Genomic DNA, 27,237 nt, shown 5'->3' on the forward strand with positions numbered 1-27,237 from the left:
GTTGTGCATTAGGATATGCAGCTTCACCTCTTTATAATCTGATGAAAGTCATTAAAACATGATGAAAGTGAAACACTTTGGGCGGTAGGTGTGGTTTTTGAGAGCATGGTCTTTCTGTGGGCACTTATTTTGGGTATGGAGTGTTTAGACAGCACAGTGAAGGGAACAGCTCATGGCCAGTGCCAGATGGACATCCCTCATGGAATCTGTTCCTTATCCCAGGGGCCCTATTATACAGGGTTTATTTTCAATATTAATCTTGATATGAAGACAGCTGCAGTTCTTTAAAAACTCATACCCTACATTATTTTTATCATGGCCATAGAAATTTATAGATAGGCATTATAGATGGATCTTACTTTTTTCCTCTGTTATTAACCAGCACTGTAGAATGTGTAGTAATTTTTCCTTTGTGCCATATATATTCTTCCTAGTAGCAATGAGAAAAAAAATCTCTTTCTAGGAATAAGTGGAGTCAGTATAGGTTGATAAATATGTACATTTTTATAAGAGTCACTGTAAATAAGGTGCTAACATTTTACTTTGAAGCCAAGTAGTTTGTCTTCTTTAAGAAGTTTCTGAGCAAAAATTTCCTCCCCTAATAGGTTGCATTTTAACTCTGGCTAGCAGGAGAATGAGTACATTTTTAGATAGGATGCACATACTGTTTTTAGTTTAACATGCAGCCTAGCTAATATCCCTTTGTGATTGTTTTAAGATTTTTACATGTCTTACCTCCTTTGGGGTAACTTTTGCATTTACAACTTGATATAATTTGCCTTCATATAGTTGAGTCACTCTTCTGGAATAGAATTTGGATTTTGCTGAAGTGAGTAAAATTTGATATATGATTTAAGAATAGCTGCTTATAAATTGCTGTATAATCACATCTTTTTAAATGCATGCAAAGAAATGTTAAGGTAATCTTGAATGTACTGGTATGCAACGACTGTTTGGGATTCCAAGAATAAAATGCTTCCCTTATTTAGGGATACTTAAATTCATGGTTATTTTATGTAAAATGCTAAAATAAGTTTGAGCTATACACCACATTAACACTGACATCTTGACTGAATTCCATTATTTGTCTTCAAGATGAAAGCCAACAGTTCCTACTTTGAAGGGATTTTATTTTATGGTTATGTTTAAAAAACCATTAGCCTCATACTCAAACTAATTGAAATATAGGCCTAGAAGTGGTGGGGGAACCTCCTTTAAAAATAAATATAAGATATAAAATCTTAAGTTACGGATTTCGGGATAGCTGTTTGGGAGGAATGTAATTTCTCTCCCTCCTGCCCCGAGACTTTATCAGAAGTGGGATTTAGAGTCTCGTGTGAGCCCTTTCCTAGTAAAATGTTTTAGATAAATAAGCAAACATAACTGGTAAGATACAGAGAACTAATGAAAGCTATACGATCGCCCATCTGGTAAAAAGTTGTCCCTGCAGAATTCAAGCAATCATAAAATCACAGAAAAATGTATGTAATCAAGATATTCTTGCACTGTGAGCAAAAACTCCCAGCCCTACACTGTAAAACACTAGCCTTGACATGTTTCCGTAGCCAGAACAGAACCAGGGTTCTCGTACACTCTTACAATTTCTTATCAAGTATCTGAGACTTGTTTTTAAGCTTTTGGAAATGATAGATGTGAATTAATAGACATCATATGTAATCCTGTTTGATTTAAATGATTATGTATTATATATGCTGGCCAACTCTTATCATTGATGATTTTTGAGGTAAGTGGGCTTCCAGTATTTGGTGTAACAAATATGACTGAGACTGGAAAATAAACAGATTAAGTCACTTATCATTCTTCGGGAAGAATTTATAGGTTTATTGCTCTTTTTAAAATGTTAACCTTAGCATAACGTCTTAAACTATTTCTACTTCTTGACTTATTCAAAACAGGGCAAAAAACACGCAACTGAGTATTTATATAAATGGAAAGCTTCAGAGCTGACAACCAACTAGTTGATACATATTTGAAACACATTTAAGATAATCCTTAATTGCAGTCAATAATCTTATAAGTAGATATATCCAAAATCAGCATAATGCCCACTTGAAGAAAGAACACTGATTGTGTTTGGGTAGTGTAGAAGCAATAATCCTGTAATATGTATTTTAAAATACTTTAAATAGCTTTTGTTTATGCTTAATGTATGAATTGATCTATATCAGGATTTCTCAGTCTTGGCACTATTAGCATTTTGGACGGGATAATTTTTTGATGCGGGAGCTGCTCTGTGCATTGCAGGATATTTAGCAACATCCCTGGCTTTTACCCACTAGATGCCAGAACACTCTCTGGTCATGACAATAAAAACTCTCTCCAGTCAGGATCAAATATCCCCTGGGGGGCAAAATTGCCCCTGGTTGGGAACCACTGATCCGTATACCTGTGTATTTGTATCTGTATATCTATAGCTTTATCTGCATCTCTATGTGAGCATATTTGTTTTAGGCACCCAAACATGACATGACACAGTTTAGGAGCATTAAATTTTATACTTTAGCGATCAAAGAGTGGAAGACAATGTAGAAAATCATTGATGTTTTGACGGAATTCATACTAACTCATAATTAGAGGGATTGATTGAAATTAGAGAATACGTTGTTTTACCTTTGGTTGGTAGAGTTTGGTTACTGAACTAGAGAAATGCTGTAATTAGTTGAAATGTTTTCATTTAAAAATACTGAGGAACATTTTGCTTAATGTGTGGTTCCGTTTTTACATTTGAAATTTCATAGGGTTGTGTGAGAAGCAAGGCCCAGGAGACTGATTGAAGATATTCAGTATAAATATGTCATGTCATTAGAGACCTGAAAGTTTGCTTTCAGTGGAAAGTCTCTGAGGTCCTCAGTCTTTTGATTGCAGCATGAACTACAAAGTCTGGCAGTACAAGGAAAATAACTCAGATTTTATCTTAGATGACTTTCCATTTCTATTTTGTTTTAAGACTTGGCAGTGCTTTGGCAAACCCTCACAGTGGTTCACCTGAATTTGAAGTGGACTGAGTCATGTGCCCAAAAAAATAAATGGCTTAGCTACACACCGAAGCTGCCAATTGCAAGGACCCCTGAGTTGATACGGAGGCCCTAACAGTTGAGTATTTCCTGTGGGCCAGGCCATGGTGCTGCAATGGCCAGTGGGTCACATACAGCCTCTGCCCTCGAGGGAGACATGAAAATGGATCATTTTAGCACAGTGTAGAGTGACGTACAGGTTGCCTCAGAGCTTGGAAGAAGAGAATCCAGTGCAGCCAGGGGTGGGCAAAGTGGTGCCAAGGAAGGCTTTTCCAAGGTGGTGTTTTCTTTTTTTTTCTTTCAGTTTTATTGAGATATAATTGACATACAGCATGGTATAAGTTTAAGGTGTGCAGTATGATGATTTGACTTACATTATGAAATGATTATCACAATAAGTTTTGGGAACATTTATCATCTCATTCAGATACAAAATTAAAGAAATAGAAAACAATTTTTTTCCAAGCGATGAGAACTCTTAGGATTTATTCTCTTAATGAGTTTCATATGTAACATGCAGCAGTGTTAATTATATTTATTATGTTGTATGCTACATCCCTAGTACTTATTTATCTTATACTGGAATTTTGTACCTTTTGACCACGTTTATTCAATTCCTTCTCCCCCTCCCCCCCCGTAACCACAAATCTGATCTCTTTCTCTATGAATTTGTTTGTTTTTGAAGTATAATTGACCTACAACACTGTGTTAGTTCCTGTTACACAACATAGTGATTCGCCATTTCTATGCATTTCAAAATGATCACTATGATATGTCACCATACAAAGATGCTACATAGTTATTGACTATATTCCCCACAGTGTACATTTCATACCTGTGACTCATTTACTTTGTTTTGCAACTGGAAGTTTGTACCTTTTACTCTCAGAAACCTATTTCTATCCTCCCCCCACCACCTCCCCTCTAGCAGCCATCTGTTCTCTGTATCTGTGAGTCTGTTTCTGTTTTGTTATGTTTGTTCTTTTTTGTTGTTTGTTTTTTAGATTCACATATAAATGAAATCATATGGTATTTGTCTTTCCCTGTTTGACTTACTGCACTTATCACAGTATCCTCTAGGTCCATCCATGTTGTTGCAAAAGGCAAGATTTCTTTCTTTTTTATGGCTGAGTAGTATTCCATTGTATACTACTACATACGCATCTTCTTTATCCATTCATCTATTGATGGACACTTAGCTTGTTTCCATATCTTGGCTATTGTGAATAATGCTGCAATGAACATCAGGGTGCATATATTTTTTCAAATTAGTGTTTTTGTTTTCTTCAGATAAATATCCAGGAGTGGAATTACTGGATCTTATGGTAGTTCTATTTTTAATTTTTTGAGGAATCTCCATACTGTTTTCCATAGTGGCTGCACCAACTTACATTCCCACCAACAGTGCAGAAGGGTTCCCTTCCTTTTCTCCGCATTCCAAGGTGTTGTTTCCTGAGCATCCTTGTAGATGATACCTACTGTGTGCATCAGTGGATCTACTTATTATAAACGAATCCACACTAAAGTGCCCATGACAGATGAGAACTAAGTTGTTCTTCCTCCCAGGGATATTAGAATTTATTACGAGACACAGCCCTTTCTAAACCCAAGTGATGAACTACCGGTAACAGAAATTTGCATGTGAATGTCAGATCTTTTGGGGACAGGTTCTTACAGTGACATCAAAGAAAGTAGCCACTTTTTCTCTCCAGATTAATGGCTACTCTTAGCTCCCATTTCAGTACTTTTCAAGAAACCAAAACCGACCAAGCACGTCTAATTTACAAGTTGCTATCATTATATAAAAGATGCCCACAGTTTGCCAAATACAATGGAAGACACACAGAGAAAACATTATTCTTACCTTCTGGAAGTTATACTCTGAATCTTTTCTTCTGCTTATTGTCGGCTGATATTCCTTCTCCTCTGTCTTTAGTCTTTCCTCTACTTGCAAACGTCTGCAAGTGTCCTTTTATCCGTACAGCATGTCTGAGCTAAACCTCTCCAAAGAGCAGTCTGTACTTACTGGTTCCCATATCTACCCTCCCTCTGTCCTCTCTGCCAAGAATGCACGCATCCCCGTTTCTTTGTCTGCCAGGCCAACTTTATGACAAGTAGTTTTCTCTACCTGAGTGCTCTTGTCTCATAGGCAAGTTCCTACACATCCTTCAAGACCCCCATTTAAATGGTTCCTCTTATTTGAAAACTTCTGCTGACTTCCCAGGGGGAGTGCTTTGCTTATGTCTCTAGTGCAGCACCTGTCATGTGGCGTCCTACTTATCTTTTCCATTAGAGCTCTTCTTGGGTAGAAACTGAGTCTTATTCACATATTTTTTACCCAATATCTACTGTCTTTTATATTGTAGGCACTTAATAAATATTGCATGAAATGTTTCAATGATCCATTTATTTTTCCCACATTACCAAATTCCTACCTTTCCAGGCTCCTCACTCTTAACTTCTTTTTTTTTTTTTTTTTAAATCTCGTGCCTCTTCCATATAAGACCCTTTGCTGGGGGCTTTGTCTTATGTTACTTCTCCTTACGTAGCCCAGTCCCACAAAGTTCTATCCTTTCCTCCTTAGAAATGAGGAAACAGAAGCTCAGAGAGGTAATATGAAGCAACATACCTGATGATACCCAGCATGTAAGTGGTAAAGCTGGGATTTGAACTTGGATCTTTCTGGCTCATTCATTCACTCATGCATTCCACTGGTAATACTGATACATACTTACTGTGGGCAGCCATACTTACACTGGGACCAGAGGAAACCACATTGAACCAGACGAATTCCTTGTCACCACAGACTCCGTTCTAGTAAGATGAGAGACAGACAACTAAATGGGGAGTTAGCCATGAGTACAGATAGAAAAGGTGGCTTTTTGTGCTTTAACCCATTTAGTTTTCAACACCCCCAGGATGAGGCAAATGGTATTCTTATCCCAGCATTAGAGATGGAAAAACTGAAGGCCACAGAGGCTAACTAGCCTGTGCACAATTACATGGCTAGCAAGTAGCCCAGCTGGGGTTTGAACTTGTCCTTAAGATGAGTTCGGTAACTTGCCTACCATCCCATAACTAGCCCAGCAGCATTGGAGCACAAAGCCACTTAGTCTGACTCGTGATCTCAAAGTGCTGTCTGTATTTCATTCTTGCTTCTATTGCCTCTGCCCAGTCTTGGCATCTGCAACTCTGTGCCAGGCTTGCTGTGTTAACTGGTCTCCCAGCTTCTGTCTTTCCTGATACCAATCTTGCATACCTCCCACTAGCTATGTGCTCAGGGGCGGGCTTTACATCTCTCTCGCTACCTCTTCCCTCCAACAAAATCCTTCCTGGACCTTCCTGTTCAGTGCATTTCAACATACTTAGACTGGCCTTCAGGGACCTTCAGGGCCCTCCAGAGCCTGGCTGCCGACCATCTCTCCCAGCTGACCTCACCTTCCCTCCATACCTGCCCCTCCCCTGCAGCCAGATAGGTCTCTGTTTGTTCCTGGAAAGAAGCCAGTACACGCTGAGGTCTGCAGCTTCTCTCACCCCATCCTCTCTGCCTGGGACACCCCCTCCTTCTGCCTTCTCCCTTGGTTCAAGACGTGTTCCTCGGAAAGGCCATTCCCTTTTGATTCCATCTCCTAAACTTGCAGACCATTTGTCAGTGTCACTCACTCACCTGGCCCTTCGGTTGATAACTATTTTTGTCCTATCACCCTAACTGAATTGTCATCCCTTAAAACCAACAATCATGCCTTCTACTTCTACTTCTTGACGTCTTCAGAAAGGTAGATATAGCCCCAACCATATCCTTTTAATTAGCATCTAATAGGTACTCACTGAAGTGTTGGTAAGGCTTTCGGGAGGAAGTGAGATAAACTATAATTACACAAAAGGCACGGTCACTCCACAGCATATTTGGCCCCTGTTGGTGTGTATTTAAGGAAAATCAGGCCTTTTCCTATTTTCTGAACATTGGTGATGCTCGGTTGCTGGGCCAGTCCCAAAGATTGCTCCATTTTTGCTAAAAAGAAAACTTGATTTGAGAAGCTTAGTACCCTCTCCTCTACTTATATTTGTTTTTCTGATATTAAACAAGTGCAGTTGGGTTTCAGAAATTGTTGGGACTTCTTTTTCTTTTTTTTTTTGCTACTTCTAACTAGTCCAGATGGCTATGCAATTCACAGGCTCAAATGTTTCCAGATCATGAAAATCCAAAGGCCTCCCTGTTTGGGTAGAGTCCATATGTTTAGGCATTGTTGTTTCTTGTGTGGGTCCACAGAACGTGTTGAAAAATCTAACAGTGGAACTTGCATTTCCTACTTGGTCCAAGTTAGGATGTTTCAGTGCTTCCTCCTGGTCATGAGGGGAGGGGAGAGAGGTCACCTCACAAGTGATTACTTTTTCCTCTAAGCAAGAAAGGTAATAAGAGATTGTAAATAATTGAACGAAGCCTTTATTACTGTAAACACTACAGCCTGTGCTATATCAGCATTTCGGGAAGATCAGCATCCGATATATGGAAAGGTTTTTTTAAAAACGATAATATGTTCCAGAAAATTAAAAGTTAAGGTCTCTTAGAAACAATACAAATGTTATCAGTAGAAGTGAAGTATACCAAATTTATATATTCAGGAGAATGTGAAACTTATACCATTGATTGTTAAAGGGTTTTAAAAGCTTTTTATTACATTTGGTAACAAAATTCTAGGCTTAGTTGTAAAATCCTGGGTTAACTATCATTTGGAAATTTAAATATACATTACAGTAAACATTTAGAAAATGTTTTTCTAAAATGTTCCATTTAGGTCAATAAACTTGTCTGTAGACGTCTTTTATAAGGATAAAAAAAAAAAAAGAAATTTCTACCCATTAGCCTAAAATTAATCAGGCTCATCGTTTTCAAATATGAGTGTATTTTAGAGTTCCTGAGAAGCCGGTAAAAAAAAATACAGATTTTTAGTTTCCTGCTGCCTAGAGATTCTGATATAGTAAATCCACGGTGGGGATCAGGTCATCTGCACCATTACCAGGCATCTGCTTACTCCGTGGTCTCTAGCACCACACTTTGAGAAACTCTGACCTAGACTACAAAGCAAAAATTTCCAAAAACAGGATTTTTTTCAATGAGAAGAAAATTAACTATCAAATTTAATGCTCAAATTCTTGCCCCAGTGATGTTAGATTGTTGGCTTTCTCTTTTCTTTTTGCCTCTTTTTTCACTGCAGCTTGTTTTTGGCCACTGAAGGCATCCATCCTTAACACTCCAACCCCACCCACCTAGGCCTCTTTACCTTTTCTAGAAAAAGGTAAGTGCATTTGCTAGAATAAAGCATTTTTTTCAAGCTAAGTATCTCTAGTGTTGCAAATATTCATTTTATTAGAATGTGTAATTCTTCCTATTACAACTTTTTCCCCATAGGCGTGGTTTTTGGAGGGACCTGTGGTGACAGATGCTTGGTTTCTCCTCTTCATTTGAATTTCAAGTGCTTATTCTGTGCCCTGCTTGGCTTGGAGGACAATTCTACATACCATCATTTCACATCTAGAAATTAATTCATCTGTTTGTTCATTCAATTGAGATTTATTGAACACCTACTATTTATCAAACACTCTTCTTGGCACTGGGACATCAGTGTAAACAACAGATAACACATTCTTATTAAGTTTACAATCTAGTGGGGGAGAAAGACAAGAAATATGTTGAAAAGTGTTATGGAAAAAATCGAGTAGGGAAAGAAGGGTAGAGTTCTAGAGGTGGAGGAGGGCTGCAAAGAAATTTTATACAGTGGTCAGAGAGAAGGTGACATTTGAGAAAAGACTCAAAAGAAGGGAAGTGAGCAAGCCATGGGGACACTTGGAGGGACAACAGTCTGGGCACAGGAAACAGCCAGTGCAAAGGCCCTGAGACAGGAATGTGTCCGGGGTCTTGAAGCAACAGCAAGGAGGCCGGCAGGGCTAGGGTAGGATAAGCAAGGGGGGGAGAACATTGGCAAAGGTCAGAGAAGAAATGGGGCCATTGTACAGACTTGGGCTTCTTCCCTTGGGTGAATGGGTAGCCATTGCAAAGTTTTGAGCAGAGGAGCGATGTGATCTGCCTTGGATTTTCAAAGGATTCCTTTGGCTCTGTGCTGAGAATAGACTGTGATGGGAGCATGGCAGAGCCAGTGGGACCTGCCAGGAGGCTGCAGCAGGGATGCAGGAGGGAACGGACGGCTGGGGCCTGCCTGAATCCTGTGGAGGGGTGGCAAGCGGTCAGCTTTGGATATAATTGGAAAGATGAGCCAACAGAGTCCTTTGATGATTTGATGAGGGAAGGGAGAGAGAAAGAGTGGATTCAAGGATGATTTTTGGCCTGAGTCACCGGAACTGAGTCACTTCCCCATCAAAGGAGACGAGGAAAGGCTGCGGGTGGAGTGGTTTGGGGAGAGGAGGAGGAATTCAGTTTTGCTCGCATGATTGAGATGCCTATTGACAACCAAGGGGAAGTGCTGTGGGCAATTGTATATATGAGTCTGGTGCTCGGGAGATAATTATCTAGGAGTTTTTAGCATATGCAAAGGTAAATAATATTTTTGAAAGTTTATTTCCTTAAAAAAAATCTTGCTTTGTACTTGAACCTGTTAATGTAAGTGTGCATATGTATATATGTATGTGTGTATAATTGTATGTAATGTGTGCATAATTCTCTCAATATATAATTGTATAATTAGCAGGATTATGTGTGTATATGTATGTATGTTCTTCTGCTAATTATACCTCATACTCCATTGTTTGCAGTTTTTTGTTTCTAGCCTATTGTTGACCCCCTAACCTTTGGTACAGACTGACTTTATTGACCAAGTCATTCTCTGTTTCCTGGTATGGCACTCCAGATTTACCCCTGATCATCATCAGTATTATTATCATTCGCCATATTGGGCTTGTGTTCACTCTTTTGGGCTGTCTATCTTGAAACAGATTACCACTGCTGAAAATGGTTAAAACTTGATTATCTCTGGTAAGTTCTTTTCCGCGGGGCAGTTAACAGAGCCTTCGAGAGTGTGTGAACTTAGCAGTGCAGCCTTCTCTATCATGTGACCATGCTTGGCACACTTGGTCCACGATGGCACAGTTCATTTGTGTAAGCAACTTGACAGATGTCCTTACTGAGGCATCAAATTGGATGGTGTCTGCTAACAAATCTAATGGGAAAAAAGAAAGAGAATTCAAAGGATTATCTTTTTTTTTTTTTTTAGGATTAAATTTGTGCCGTTTAGCTGTTTGATACCCTGTAGTTAATGCTGCTTTATTAGAAGCCCATACAGTTCTTCACATGGGTGTCAAAATAATTTCAGTGAAAATGATGTTGTGTGGACTCATCAGGCTGAAGTCTTCGTCTTGTGATTACAGATGGGTTATTGTCTGCTGTTTCACTGTCTTCCAAGCCTTTTGCTGGACGAGCTAGACTTAACAATCTCCATTAATTTACTTTGGCATTTCACATGGCTCGTCAGGCTACAAACACCATGGGCTTTAATAATTTTTTTTTAAATCCTGCAATGCTCCTTTTTAATTGATGTCCTTCATAAATTGTGTTTGCCAAAGCTATAATTACTCATCAAGCAGTGAAAGCAAACCTACCTCCAAGTACAATGAAGATGTTCTTTTGTGAAATTATTAAGATACAGAAGTTCGACACGCAGAGTAATTTTTTTAGCTCTGCTTTATAATTATAACTTTTGGGAATGTATCTTTGGGGATCACACCTATTAGAGCCTATCAAATTGGAAAGGACCGATCATCACCAGCGCACCTCATAAATGCCCCTGCCTCACAATGACCATTTCCCAATATATATGAGGTCTTTAAAACAGTTGGAATCGGCCTGTTTCTTTCATAATGTTTTTAAATGCTCTGTAGAGTGGTTAACTCTCTGTTTCACCTGAGTTTCTTTTAATTTATTTGAAATATTTTGTTTTGACTCTTGAAATCTCATAGAAGAACCTTATATCATTGGGTAGGGGATCCTGGAAGGAACATCAGTGGAGAGTTACCATCGAAAAAGTTTGGAAATAGGCCAAATTAAGGTGACTTAGAACCGCATAATTTAGAAATTCGCATTTAGTTGATTCGCAAAATGCATAAACTTTACCATGGTGCAAAATTACGATATTAGCTTTTATAAGAAGGATCCAGGGAGAGTAAGAAAGTACTGTCAATAAAGGATTTGGAACAAGGTTTCCCAGAGTGTGTTCCCACAGGGTGTCATGGGGGAAACGAAAAGGAAGCGCTCCACAGCGAACCTGGGAGGGAAGTTTACCGTCTCCCACTTAAAGAAGAGTCAGGTGTGTCCAAGTAGGAACCTTGCCATCTTTTGCGTCATTTTGTCTCCAGTGTCTTGCATGTTGTAGGCATAGAAATATTTGCTGAAGGGTGAACTGCAGGACTTCTCAGAGCCTTTAACTTTACAGCGAGCACTGTGACTCATCCAAGAGAGGGCGGTGATCCGCAGCCTTTCCCAGACTTATTGGACTTTGGAACCCTTTTCTTGAGGAAAGTTTTACTAGACTTAGTAAACGAGACACCCTCTGGGAAATTCAAGCTTTGAGTAAGATCGTTAAAAATAAAGTTTTGAAATTGATCACTGAGTGAAATATTCAAGTTTTTTGCTGCGATTGGAACCTAAGTGATACAGATTATGCAGCAGGAGGGATGTCAGACTTCATTGCTTGTATCTGTGATTTTGGGCAAGTTGCCTGACCCCAAAAAGCCTCAGTGTGTTCATCTGTAAAATAGGGATAGTAATTATACTTCTCTAACTGGTTCTTGGGAAAATAAATTACATTTGGTCCCACTCTGGAAAGTTAAATGAAATTATGTAGAGGACTTCACTGGGTAAACCCTTATTATCATTATCATCATAAAAAAGTGAGGGATAAAATTGCTCCATTTAGGATGGTTGATTATGATACACTGAAGTTAAAATGCGATCAACCTTTCTCCCTCTCTCCCTTCCTTCAACAAATAGTGGAGGGCTTCTCATATGCCAGGCGTTGTTTTTAGTTCTGGGGGAGACAGCAGTGAACATGGTTAAGGCCCCTTCCCTCGTGGACCTAGGGTTTTTGTAATATAATGTGTTTACCGATGTCATGGTCTCTTAGAACATAAATTTAATTGTACACAATTCAGTTAAAGTTAACTGTTCTGAGGTCATTATATTAGAGATCCGCCCCAAAGGATCACTTTTTCTCTCAGAATTGAACCTGTTCTTACATGAAACAAGCAACACAACATTCAGAGGTCATGTTTTAAAAGAAAATAAATAAAATTAAGCTAGCATTACTCGATAAGGTAAAGCCAGGGAAACGTGGGATCCCTTTCTTCCTGATCAGGTCCACCATGGCAGTCGGGTGGCCAGATTTAGCAAATAGAAACATACAACATGCAGTTAAATTTGAATCCCCCATAAATAAAGAATAATTTTTTTTCTATAAGTATATCCCAAATACTGCAAGGGACATACTTATACTAAAATAAAAAGTGGTATATTTAAAAATGAAATTTAACTGGGCATCCTGTATTTTTTTTTTTTTTCTGACCACCCTTCCTCTCGAAACCAGGGACCCAGCCCCCTGCACAGAAGAAAGATGATTGCAACAAGTCAACGTTTGAATCCATCTGTGCAGAGGAGATATTTTACCCCAAACAGAATAGGAACCTTTGCTTCCATTTGAAATGATTTATAGCTGTTCCTGCCTGATCGCTGAGTGTTTCCAAATTAAAAGCCATTAATTAAGGCCTTCTATAGATACAAAAGATATGTGAGGAGTGCTTTGTAATTCCAGCTCAGTACTTCAGGTGAGAGCTTTTCAAATTACGTGGACCACTGGAGCCACCTGCTTGAGGAGCCACGATGGGAGCCGTCTCGTGGCTCATCAGCACGCCACCGTGCCAGCGTTGTTACTGAATTTTCTCATTTCTCCAGGGCAAATACTAATTAATGGATACAATTCACAGCTGATTAGCTGTGGTTTCTTCAGTAATTACATTCGCATACTAACTGTTCAGAAGAGGATTTCTAACCCAGTTCTTATTTCACTCTAAGCTTAATTTGTTTTTTGAATTGTTTAGGCCCTTCGTTTAATAGCCATTTTATTTTTCTTTGTTGTTTTAGGTGCTATTAGATAATAAGTGAGTTTAATCTTTAAAAAAATGCTCTCTGATAATGAGCTCTTTGCCTTAAATGGATTTCTAATTCCCCAACAAAACCTACATTTAAATAACAGTAAAGTTGTGATACAGGCTTTTGGGAGGTTTGAGTCGGGAATTGGTACGCGGAATATACATCGTGGCCCAAGTTCTCATAAATCTCCAAAAAGAACATTCTAAATGGAGGCCTGAGATCTTAATTCTAAAATCATTCATTCATCAAAAATTCCAAGATAGAAACCTATCCCTTTTCTTGCATATATTTAACGCTGTAAAAAAAAATGGGGGAAAACTGTGTGTGTGTGTGTGTTCATGCTCTCCTGCTCACGTGTTTCTTTTTATTTTTTAAATTATTTTAAAAACTCTTTATTGAGGTATCATGGACCTACAAAAAAACTGTACATATTTCATGTGTACAACTTGATGAGTTTGGAGATAAGTATACATTGGTGAAGCCATCACCATGTGTTTTTGATATCACATGCTTTCAGAGAAACTAGATAAAGGGCTTTCTTAAGTGCTAACAAATACATCTTTCATAAATCCTTATAAAGATACTTATCCAAATGAATCTGAGGGCTCGTTGTGTGAGGATGTATTTAGGTGGGATTTTACAGGGTGGGATTTTGCTTCTGTAGACCGTAACAGCGTTCTGGAACCCTTAGAGCCTTCCGTATAAATCCTGCTTGGTTCTTGGATCCCTTAGAGCCTTCCGTATAAATCCTGCTTGGTTCTTGGATCCCTTAGAGCCTTCCGTGTAAATCCTGCTTGGTTCTTGGATCCCTTAGAGCCTTCCGTGTAAATCCTGCTTGGTTCTTGGATCCCTTAGAGCCTTCCGTGTAAATCCTGCTTGGTTCTTGGATCTCTTAGAGCCTTCCGTGTAAATCCTGCTTGGTTCTTGGATCCCTTAGAGCCTTCCGTGTAAATCCTGCTTGGTTCTTGGATCCCTTAGAGCCTTCCGTGTAAATCCTGCTTGGTTCTTGGATCCCTTAGAGCCTTCCGTGTAAATCCTGCTTGGTTCTTGGATCCCTTAGAGCCTTCCGTGTAAATCCTGTTTGGTTCTTGGATCCCTTACAGCCTTCCGTGTAAATCCTGCTTGGTTCTTGGATCCCTTAGAGCCTTCCGTATAAATCCTGCTTGGTTCTTGGATCCCTGACATGAGAAAGGGCAGCGTGTCAGTCCCACTTCTGTGCACGAATCCTACAGGTTCAGAGTCGGAGGATGAGAGCCCCCCAGAAATAAGTGCTTGTGGGTTTATTGGGAGGAGGTTTATGTGGGTCTTTCATATCTATGTGTCTGTATCTATATTGATTCTCTGTATTTATCTGTGTGTTTGTATCTATCTGTGTACCTATCTCTTTGGGAAAATTGTGCCTTTTACTTTAAATAATTACTAGCTCTATTTATAATAGAGAATGGATATACATTTCATCCTGTGGAGACCAAACCTATGTGTTATTTGATGCATGAAAGGAAGGAAATAATACACTTTATAAAAAGAAGGGCATTCTTTTACCATTTAAAAATCATGAAAATAATATAGCTCTGGATAATTATGCTCACAGAGCCTTTCCACATTGCCAGACTGATAAGAGAATGTTTAAAGCAACAAAACGTTCCTACTTAGACCATCTGAACCTGAAAATACGTTTCTGCCAAAATCCAAGTTTTACATTTTGATAACAGGTCTCTAGAAGGAAAGAGCTTATGTCTGAAATGCTGATACAGTCTTATTTGTGATGGCCTGAATGGGCTATTGTGTTAGGGAATTAAATAAAAATTGCTGTGTTCATAGGCTCCCGCTTATTTTTTAAACCTCTTTGCACTTAATGTTACATTGAGAGATTAAATACCACTGTTTTCAACAGCTCTGATGGATACAGATATCATTTTAAACTCTGGAGATTTAAAAAATATTCTTTAGTCTTATTATTTATTTATATTCATGCCACACCCCATTCACGGGAAAATAGAATTTGAGTCCTGGGAATTGAATTCTATTCACTTTAATTCACATTTTAACCTACCCACACTTGTGACATCTGTTCTTGAAAAGTAAGCTATGAAATCCCAACATGCTTTAAAAATGTGTCAGGGTGATTTTCTTGGAAACTCTTTTCCTGCTAACCTCTGACAAATGCTAGTTCGATAAACAACACCCACTAGTGACCAGTTGGCCAAATGTTTACAGTTGTCTCCCTTTGCTATTAGTCTCGATGAGAAACAACACTATTTTCTAGAATTATCGCGTTAGCTTAAGTCGGTGCTTTATTTTCTGAGGGAACCAGCCGACAGCATATAGCATAGTGCAATCTGTCACAGTTCACATTTGGTCCGAGTGAAACCACCCTTTTATCTCATAACACCAACATTCTTTCCAGATCCCATCTGAGCAGTAAGTAAACCCCCAGAATTCTTTATGATGCTGCATATTAACATAAAACGATCTGTTTTCTTTCAGTTTGGAAATAACAATAACTACATGAATATGGCTGAAGCAAACAACGCTTTCTTTGCAGCCAGCGAGGTAGGTGTCTGCCTTAAGGTATCTGTTCATGTTTTGTGTGTTATTTAGATCATTTAACAGGCTTGAAGGGAAAAGCCAAGTATTGAATTTATCTTGTTATTACGTGGCACGAGGTAACGACTTTGGAGGAAAAACGAGAAAAACCTATTGGAAGAGAAAATAACCTGACAAGTCTTTATCACTCGTCCATAGGCTGTTAGGAATGTTAGTAATTCACATACACATCTCTTGATGAAAAGAATATAGATGCAAGCAAAAGTAAATATATAAGAAAGGATAGAATATCTATCCAAACTATATTTGGAAACTAGGATGGAAGGGACTCCTAATAGAAAATATTTAAACTTCACACAGCTCTGGGGATAATTTCATTAAGTTGACATGGTTTGGGAACAGTGTGGCAGAACAGTATTACAATTTCTGGGGTCTTCAGTGAGAGTGGTGTAAAATGAGTGTTTTTGTTAGATTCCCACACCCGAGTATGGTGCCTGGCACATAGTAGATGCTCAATAAATATGTATTGAATGAATGAATGAATGAATGGGCATGCTCCAAGACTCGGCTATAGCTAGGAAAATCAATCGATGGATTTGAAATGCAACACCATGGTGGCTCTGAGTTTGTCTGCAGTTTACCAGTGCCCATGGAACAAACATATTTTTGTTGCTGTTTTCACTGCCTTCCCTACTTAGTGACTTAAGGCTGCTGTCTTGGTCTCATTGGCCTGCCCTCCAGAACAACCTCCATCTTGATTAGATCAAGAAAGAGTGGATATATGTATATGTATAACTGCCTCACTTTGCTGTACAGCAGAAAGTAACACAACATTGTGAATCAGCTATACTCCAATACAAATTTTTAAAAAAAGAAATGGTTTCCTAAAAATGGTAGACCGTGTGAGATTTAAGATTTTAAAACAAGAACAAGCAGAAGTGAAATTGGTCCAAATGGAACATTTCCTCTTGTGATTCCTGTAATAAAAAGTCTTCATTTTCCAAATACATTCAAATATAGGAAACTGGACCAGCTTGACCCCAGAGAATGAAAATCATAATGGCTTCGTAAATGATCTCAGTTACAGGGAAGCAAGTGGTATGGAAGAAATTAACTTGGAGAAATTAGTAGAAAAAGTTGGGGAATCGAGAACTAAGGGTATCCGTAGATTAATCATTTTTGCAGTGACCATCATCTCTCTAACCAAGGAGACTGCCTAGATAAGGGGATATTGTTTGGCACTGGCTGCTGTGTTGTTTGTGATAATGAGCACAAACCCCATCTGTAAGGACAACATGATGTTTCATTCTGTAGGATTTTTTTCCCTACATTTGAATCAAACATTGATGAAAGCTCTACTGCCAGCAGCTGTTCAGAGACAATTTAATTCCAGCTGTGATAATTCACCGTGTCAGACATTGGCTGTTATATGTTGATACAACAGTTCTCCAGATTTGCATTTTTATCAAAAGGAACAAATGTTTTGAACATTTCAGTACAGATGGTATTTAATCATGTACATACTACTTTAACATGTACAAGGTAAACACTGGAAAGTCAATATCTGTAAAAAGTAATCATATAAACTCTAACTGATTAATCTGATATTGGTCATATGGCATAGTTGCAAAAGTCAATGTCTTTTTCTTTGGTTGCTGCCATACTTGGTTATTTTTATTATCTCAGATAACCAGTGTTGTGATTACTCTTTTCTCTAAGGAATGTTTAACTTTATATTTAATGGATTACCCCTCTTTAAAAGTCATTTAAGATTTTAGCATTTTCTTAGTTATATAATATAATATTATGGTATTATTTTATTAGGTTATGAAATAGTAATATATTAAATTCTAGCTCAAAATTAATTTGTCTTTAAAAAAATGTACTGGAGGAACACATAATATGTAAGATCTCTCTTTATTCCTTAACAAAAATAAAAATGACAACCTCCTTAATTTTAACTGCCTCACTTAAGACATGTTAGAATTTAAGAAGTAATCTTATATAATTATTTCACTGTACATCTTTTCTTGAACAAAAAATAAAGCCCAAGTAAATGTTAATGCACTATGTTATAGTATGTGCCTAATTTCCCAATCACTGCATTAAAAGTAAATTTATTTGTTTTTTTAACATTTTAATGAGTACAGACTAATTCAGGAAGACTTTAGGTTTGATGCTGTAAAGTCGAAATTGTGCCTGAAACTGATTCCCTTCCCATAGATATCGCCCTGTAGATAACACTACGGGGACCAGGATGCTCTGAGTTTGAAATTCACACATTTGCTTTATGTTTTCTGTCTGTGTCATGATTACCCTGACCATTTTTAAAGTACTTTAAATATTTATTGAAATAATATTTCAAGTGTTAATTACAGTGGTAATGAAAACAGCCAAATGCCACATATCAAGAATGAGTGTTTATCCGTATTGTTAATGTGATATGTTAGATTTCATTAAGCAGTAATGGGGTAGCAAATGAGTCACAAATTACAGTTGCATCTGTTACTAGACCACATTAGTGCCAAAATAACGGCAAATGAAGCCATAGGGTTACATTCATTAGCCAACCACGCTTGTGGCCAATTCATCCCTTTGTGTTTGAGAACTCGGGGTACCACAGTCAGAAATTGACATCCTTTGGGGGGTCATTATTAGAATAAATGTCAGAAAATCTAATATTTCATTCTAGCTTTCAAATGTGTTATTATGCTCTAATGTTTTGCATCTATTGAATCTGCTAAGAACCTCAAGATGTTCAATTGTCCTGCCATAGACTCCCATAGCTTGTGACCTCTTTATTTCTGGTGAGATACAAATAGTAGTTGACAGGTTCTATAGGCAAGAAATGTTTTTTTTTTTTTTTCCCCTTGCGTTTGTTTCTATTTTCTCTCAAATGGTTCTTAAGTTACATCATCATTGATAGCTTGAAGAAGGATGATTTTCAGCTCTTAATTAGTTCTTTTAACCAGTTACAACAGATTCAAATTATCTGGCACCAATTCATTCTTCAAAAAATACTATTAATAATAAATGAACTATAATGTTGACCCTCTGAGCTAGGAATAAAAAGTATCTGAGCTGTCCCCAAACCCCTTCACCCTACCAAAAAAATATTCTAGACCTTGACCCTTCTCCCCACAAAATCCAAGTTCTATTTTAAGAAAGATAATTCATGAGGTTCAGCAAGGCAGCCCTGATTTGCATCCCAAGGCCCTATGTGAAAACACTATCTTTAAGAATCTAAGTAGCCATGAAGAAAACAATGCATTATTTACTTAGGTCTTGAGAAATAACACTTGTCTAGGTAATTGAGCAACATCCATGGAATTAGAACATTTCTATCAATATATCTCTATGCTCGTTCTATGGTCTTTAAAAGCTGAAGACTGGAAGAAAAGTGTTCTGATAAATACATATCGAAATCTTCCTATAAAAGAAAATAACTCTCCTTACAATTTAAATAAAAGCCCTAGACATATATACTCTGATAATCCTTATATGAAATGCTTTATTACAGACAGTAACAATTTCCATGGAAGCATTCATTGCACTTGAGAATATACCAATAAGGAAATTTAAAAAGCAAACCATACATTCAATATCACTTGTTTTATATGTTGTGGCAGAAAGTAAATATGTGTAATGTTCACTTCTGGATTAATGTTGTGTGTGTGCTCCACAAAATCGTCAGCATTTGATGAAGCATGTGGATAATGTAAGCGTTTGAGCCGTTTCACTAACATATCAATAAAGTGGCAATTTGTTATATAGCCAAATCTAATGTCGCTGGTGCTGCAACTAACAACAAAGACAGATGTTGCTAATTAAGTACGCATTAAAAAACTGTTAATACTGATACTCCATTAAAATCATATGATAATGAGACTCAAATCTTTAATCAGAATGATCAGCAAAACTTTATATATGGAAATCTGTGTTTAAGATATTTTCATTTGAGAAATAAATATTTGGCCTAGCTATGTAGTATTTTCATGCGAAATCTTTCTTTTTCCCTCCAAGGAGAAATAAGATATAGGAAGAGAATATGAAGATATCTGTATTTTGTTTCCTTTAGCAGACGTTCCATACACCAAGCCTCGGGGATGAGGAGTTTGAAATACCCCCGATCACGCCGCCTCCAGAGTCGGACCCCGCTCTGGGCATGCCTGATGTACTTCTACCTTTTCAAGGCCTCAGCGATCCGTTGCCTTCCCAGGGAAGTGAATTCACGCCCCAGTTTCCCCCTCAAAGCCTGGATCTTCCTTCCATTACAATCTCAAGAAATCTCGTGGAACAAGATGGCGTGCTTCATAGCAGTGGGTTGCATATGGTAGGCAGCAAATTTACTGCTTGAAAGTGTTTTAGTTATTGTTTGTACTTCTCAGCGTAAAAATCTGAGAGCCCATGTTCTAAAACATGCTCGTGCCTATGCACCGGTGGACGTGTGGATTGTTCCTCCCAATGCCATTTAAATGCAGGTAGTGGATTAATCCCTGGTGTGGGACAAGAGAGCGCAGGGTTGGTTGACTTGAAAGAGGAGGACCCAACAAGAGCCTTCTGGTTTGAAATGAGTTTCTGAGGAGTCTGATTCATTGGTTTGAAAGCAGCCCATCTTCCCTTGCCTTTGGTTTGACAAAGAGGTGTACTTGAGTTGAAAGTTTGGCCAGGAGAGTTTTTAGAAATGGAAGCCCTTATCAAGTGCCCGGGGTCTTTCGCATTTGTTGGATTAAAGCATCACGTTTATGATACATGATTTGCTCCTACCTGAGATGAAATATCAAACTGTGGTACAGAGAAAGGGAGAAAGAATAATTGCTTATAACCAGCAGAGAAAAATATAGAGCGGGTTATTGTGTGAAATATACCTAATTGTGGTATTTATTGTCGTAAACATCAAGTAAGGCCCTCCAGAGAGCCAAGGTTACTAATGCAATAATTTTGGTTCTGTTTTTCTTAGTGTGCAATTATAGTTAGCAATCACCAGAGTAAATCTGCTTAAGTATTTTAAACTCTTCTGCTGGGATTGTTTTTTTTTTCTACCATAGTATATAATGCATTTGTGTCTATCTAGGTGAGGTACTAGGCAGACATTTTAAAACAAGATTAATAGTTTATAGGGCTTTTTTTTTTAACCCTGATAAAATGAAACAGATGTGTTGGTATAACAAAAAACAATTCCTATTGCTTGTTTACATATTTCTGTGCACATTATGACCATGCCAGCGATGTTTATTGGTTTCATTGTTAATTCCCCAGATAACAACAGATGATTGCCAAATATGTAGTGGATTAGCAGTGCGAAGATTCAGTGTGCTCTCTGAAATATAAGATTACTTTCCCAAATAGGATTGCGGTAACATAATTTTCTTTGCCTGTGATCTTTTGTGTTTGAGCTGAACATCAGGGTTTTTATTTTTACTTTTTTGTCAGAAAAGAATGCAGGGAACAGTCGGGAAATGGTCATTAAGTATTCATAAACGTTCCTCGCCGTCACAAATAATTGTTTCCTCTGGACTTTCTTACATTTTTGTCCCTTTGACACTGGAAGGGAGGGTTCTGTCCTCTGTTCCTCTATAATCAGCCTTGCAGTGTTGTGCCTGGAAAATAATAAAAATAAAAAGGGTGTTTAGTCACCAAGAGAGTTTGCCCAGGGTTCACCATTATTCATAGATGCTCAGCGAGGCTCATTTAAGTTAGGGAAATAGTTAAAAGACCATATAATGCATGCTAAAATGTGTGCTTTATTAAATTGGTAAATATTTATTAATAATATAAGAATCTGCCTTTAAATTAAACATCTGATGAATTACCTTGCCTTAAAGCTATAAAACTGTTATTGCTGCTATAAAAAAAAGTGTAAAGGAGGCATTTTGACTATGAAATTTCATTTCATGGTCAATTGAATTTACTATATTGGAAAGAACTAAAGATGGAATCATAAAATAATTATGATATTCACATACACTTAAAGAACAATGCTTTCACGGACTGGCATTGGAAGAGAGGACTCAATTTTTAATGCTTCTTGTGTAATGTATTGCTAATCACTCAAGCCGTTGAATTTATTTCATTGATTTTTAAAAGTATGAGTACTTTAGCCAAGTGCAAGCTGGTGTCATGGTATTTACGTGGACCTCATCACATTTATTGGTGCCTTTCTGAAGTTTTGCTGAACCCGAATGATATTTATTTTGGCTGGAAACAAACTAATCTTGTTGAAAATTCTAGTAGAATTTCACCTTGAAGAAATGTCATGGGATTTTAAATCACAAATGTTGGAAAAAATAAAATGTACCAGGACAGAATTATGATGAATACAATGTGTCGTTGGCTTTGTTCTATGTACTACCTGACATGTTCACCTATAAACTTGAATTCAGAATCGCCAGAGGCATGGTTAAAAATAGGTTATGTCAAGGTTCTTCTATATTTCCCTCCGGGTACCGAGGTGGCTGGCGACATCATAATGCTCCACAGCAGCTCCTCGGAGATTTCCCTTAGGAAGGTCACCAGAAAAATAATAAATAATACTTTATACATCATGCACTCGGCTTCCCAGTGTGCACCGGCTATCATACCTTATGCAAGTAAGAAGTTTTATTATCCAAATGAATATGGCTGTCTGTTAAGGATTGCTATGGTGAATTAAGACTTTCATATAAGATGAAAAGCCAGCTTGTTTATGGGGTATTGAACCAGCTTTTCTTCAGAGCTTCATTGGTTTTCCTTTAGAAAGAGTGACAGTTTGTCACATTACTGATTAGCTGCATTTTTGTTGGCAACCAGCACAACATGTTTATCTTCCTTAAGTTTCTGCCATTATATTTAAAAAACAGAAAGCAGCAACAAAAAAGAAAAGGGAGGATTAAAAAGAGTCTAATAATTAGCATTCCCATTTCAAAATATGCAAATAATGCCCTGGTATTCAAAAGCGAATTGTTGAAAAAATTGAAAGTCGATGCATTTGTGACTTCAAAGAACAACCTTGATTTGCTTGTTGTGGATATGTGTATTTTCACACAGGATGTCGCTGGCAAGTTGAAATCAACAGTCATAGTTTGGTTAAAAATTCTTTACCTCTAAGCATTATTGTCAGTTCAGATGATCATCTGGAAATTATTTTAATCTACAAAAGATTGCAATCCTAAAAATCTACAACGTGCGCTCCAAAGGGTTTCTTTCTTTTTTTTTTTTTTAACACCTCTCTATAATCTGCCCAGCCTGCTGAGTAGCATTGACATCAGTAGTACATCAATTTCAGAAAGTGGATTATTTTTACTAGACAGCTATTGTGACATATTGGGTCAGTCATAAATGAAAGATATTCATGCAAGCATGCAATACTTGTAATGAAGTCTCACTCTGACCTTCTGTATGATTGATTCTGTAATTTAGTTTTCTCAGGCAGTGCCTGAAATGAAATGAAATCATGTTGAACAAGTTTTGAATACCCACAGTGCACCAGGAGAAGAAAAATCTGCAGCCCTAGAGGCTTGAGAGAGAGCAGCTGAACGATTTATCTCTATGCTATTATAGCCGTTGCCAGCATTCAACATTTCTTTTTTTTTTTTTTTTTTTCTTATTTGGCTTAAGTACTTAATTCTGCAGGTAGCAGTAAATGGGAAAATAAAATGCTGTTCAGATTTAAAATGACAGGACAGGAGTATGTGCAGGGGACTGATAAAATATCTTGAATAGAACTGACCTTTCATGTAGCTGAAAGTTACTGGGGGATTCATCCTCATAATTACCATATAGATTATTTTTATTTCTTTCCTGCAATGAAACATTTCAGAGAGCAGTAGTGCTGATTGAATGAAAATTGAACTTGTTAACATTCTTTTCAGCTTAGCCTGTTGTACATAACAGAAGGTTAGCTTTGATGAATTTCAAAATTCTCTTTGATATCCAAGAAACAGACAGTAAAATAATTGTCTCTAGTCTGATATTTTGTATGCCCCGCAAAAGAGAATTTATAAAACACACTGATAATTCACATACTTTTTCTTCGTGCATTATGTTTCGTGTTTGGAAGAGCGACGTTTCCTGTTTGATATTGCTTTGGACTTAATTGCGATAGCACATATTTATAGAAAACACTACTGGTGCTCTGATAATATCAAACATAGTACTAGAAAATTGACAAAGATGGAAGTAAGGGAGCTAAATTTGGGTATGGCAGTCTCTGTACCCGTTAAGGAAAGGGAATGAGAGAGAAAAAAGTCCTACAGAAGGTATGCACACAGAGAAGAAAAGTACCAGCTTTTAAAATATTCACAAAGCTCTTATGTCATAATCCAGACAGACATCATTTTTGATCAGAAAAATAAGAATGTATCAAAATAATACTCCTAAAATTACCAGGCTTATTTTAGAAGTTTCGATTTTTCGTACAGTCATTTACTAGGGGTCTAATTCTGAATTATTTTTATTTTCACAAAATAACTTTCATGCCATTTTTGTACTATCCAAAATCTTACGTTAAGAGAAATCGCAGACTTTTCAATTAATACATCGTTTTAGCAATGTAGCTTAATGTGTTACAGATAAAACAGTTATTTCATGGGTCATTAATGTGTTTAATGCATGGAACATTCTATTAAAACAAGCCCTTATTATTGTTATGGACAGGTTCATTGCCATTGTCAATAGAGGCTGCAGAGCTAAATTCCACAGGACGATTACCATTTAGCCATTGGGGGGACCAACAAGTTCTCATACAAATTGAACGATTAACTCAGTAATGTTTATTTTTGGTCGGGTCATGGTCGAAATGTATTCTTATGGTAAATTAACAATAGAAGAGACACATCTTATATAAGCAAAATAACTTACTTTGAGTGGAATGGGACCTATCTGTTCCAAGGCCAAAGTATATAATTAAAACCATATTAACTCTAGCAGACATTTGCTGAGCACCTACTAGGTGCTATATATTGTTCTTAATCATTAGCGACTGATCATTTATCAAACTGAGTTCTTGGTCAGCAGTGTCTCTTCCATGTAACAGAAAAATTCGGAGTCTGATGACTGCTTCAAAGAGGCATGTTGTCCAAAGTCGACTTTAATTAACTGTTGCTACACCTGGACAATCGTCTGCCCAAAATACCCAAGCCACAGACATTTTACGAGCTGCCTTTCTCGGTAGAGCAAATAGCCTTGTACCATACACAGCTCAAAAGAAATATTCTTTATTCTCGGCCTGGAAATGCCTACTCACCCCGAACATATGAGTGTTGTCTTTAAGGTTGAGTTAACTTTAGGATCATGTATTAAAGGAGGGCGTGTTCCAAACTTCTACAAAACCCAATTAGCTCTTGTGAAGGGCAACACGTGATTACTTGGTTGATTTATCCCATTCAAGGAAACGTGTTATTAAAAAGTTAGGCTATGGTTTAGTTCCCTGTATCTTGTTTTTAACATATATCCTCTACAGTTATAATCTATAGCATTGGCAGTATTTCCCTGTGGGTTAGGGACAGAAGACACACCATTCTACATCACTCAGATTCCCAAATAAAACTGGCTTGATGGCTCAAACAGTTTTTAGAGGGATGAGAGTTACTCCTGTACTGTGCCCTCACTTGTCACCCTTAGAAACGGTCTCCTTTGCTTGTTTACGGCCTGTCCTGTCCCCTCATCTGTCTTGTTTGCTACTGTCATCCTCAGGCCTGGAACAGTGTCTGGGCTGGAATACACGAGGCTCTCAATAAATATTATATTTGTGGGATATGTGAATGAATGAAAGGATAATGAAAGAATATTTATTTGTTATTAAGAGCGTACTTTAATACTAAATAAAAATGGAGGTGGGGAGGAGGTTTAAAGTATCAACAGCTGGGGCTTCCCTGGTGGCGCAGTGGTTGAGAGTCTGCCTGCCAATGCAGGGGACACGGGTTCGAGCCCTGGTCTGGGAAGATCCCACATGCCGCGGAGCAACTAGGCCCGTGAGCCACAACTACTGAGCCTGCGCGTCTGGAGCTTGTGCTCCGCAACAAGAGAGGCCGCGATAGTGAGAGGCCCGCGCACCGTGATGAAGAGTGGCCCCCGCTTGCCACAACTAGAGAAAGCCCTCGCACAGAAACGAAGACCCAACACAGCCAAAAATAAATAAATAAATAAATTTTTTTAACAAATGTTTTAAAAAAGTATCAACAGCTGTAAAAATGGAATTCCTCTTTAAAATTTTAATTTAGGATTGAATAAAATCAACACAGGGCTGACTCCTTGGTAAAACAAAGGAGTTAGAGGGTACATAAGAAAATACCATTGTTTTATGATAAACTCTTGAAATTTTTATTTTGCTAAGAAACTATTCATTAACTTTGGGGAAGACTGGTTGTCACAAAACTTTCATGTGTAGGTATGTTTGATTATAACCCTGAGAGTAGTTATTAAGTAAAAAGTATCTATTTCGGTGCAGATATTTTGATAAATATAACGTTTAGGGTATGCAGGTCTGTAATTATCACTGGTGTATTTGGCACGACTGTGTTTGTTTCAGTTTCTATTTGGGTTAGGAATGCACTCGCTACGCGTAAATGTTGATTGATTGTTTATTCGGAAATAAAATTTTAACCTCGCTATAGGACATAACTAAATAATTGAGCATAAAATTACTGGATTTCCTATTTGTAGTTCTCTGATATTTATTAATACAAAGCAATTTTTATTACTGATAATTAATTACTCCATTTCTCAAGAAATATTGATTAAAAAAGCTCATAGTGAAAATGTATTTAGTCGCACTTTCTAATATATTTGGGTTATCTGCTTCTTAATTAGATGTTACCCTTTATTATGAAAACCTGACGTTGCAGTGTTACAGAGAATATTTACTTGTAAATGTCGATGGAAGGTGCATTAAATACATTTGCATGTTAGATTTTTAAAAATCCTTTGTGATAAAATCAACTCAGATGGAAGTAAGCATCATTGAACTGAGTAAAAATATCAATAAATAAAATAGAATAAGGTGTGATACTTAAAATTTTAAAATCTATTCGAAAGCTTATATCTTACATTTGTAAAAGAAACAAATACGCAAAACAGGAGGATGTGTGATTATGTATCACCAAGTATGCATCACAAAGATAAATTCCAGGCATGGGAAGGAAAGGGAAATTCACTCTGAGAGGACTTCGTGGAGGGACAGGTCCTTGCTCCCAGGCCAAAAGTAGGAGTGAAAAAGATTTGAATATGTAGAGGAGGGAGAGTTTTCTTGGCTAAAGAAATAAGAGCAACCCATTCCCATCCCCCCAAACCCCACATATCTTATATGAAGTATGGACATGGTAATATAACACAGTGATTTACACAGTAGGGACGTTTTTTCACCTTTCCATTCTCTTTCAGTCTTAAGTCAAGAAAGAAGTCTCAGTTTGGGGCTAATGAGTCTTTCACATCTCTCTTTCATCCTTTTTAAAAAAGAGAAAGCAGAACTCTGGCTCAGAACCTTAGGCAGATCTGCATATTTAGATGGACTGTAATGGAATTATT

The 27,237-nt window shown here is 37.5% G+C and overlaps 1 protein-coding gene across 2 annotated transcripts in view; it reads left to right on the forward strand.

Annotated features, from left to right (window-relative positions):
• The window catches only part of TOX3 (TOX high mobility group box family member 3), a 106,476-nt gene that overhangs the window by 58,569 nt on the left and 20,670 nt on the right, over window positions 1-27,237 (forward strand). Inside the window, exons 2-3 of one of the 2 annotated variants that reach the window (XM_061172902.1) lie at window positions 15,676-15,741; window positions 19,814-20,068. In XM_061172902.1, coding sequence (XP_061028885.1) covers window positions 15,676-15,741; window positions 19,814-20,068 — 321 coding nt within the window. The remainder of the gene's footprint in view (window positions 1-15,675; window positions 15,742-19,813; window positions 20,069-27,237) is intronic. The other variant, XM_061172903.1, reaches the window with a different exon arrangement.

The sequence above is a fragment of the Eubalaena glacialis genome, chromosome 18 (genome assembly GCF_028564815.1).
Source record: "Eubalaena glacialis isolate mEubGla1 chromosome 18, mEubGla1.1.hap2.+ XY, whole genome shotgun sequence".
Lineage (NCBI taxonomy): Eukaryota > Metazoa > Chordata > Mammalia > Artiodactyla > Balaenidae > Eubalaena > Eubalaena glacialis.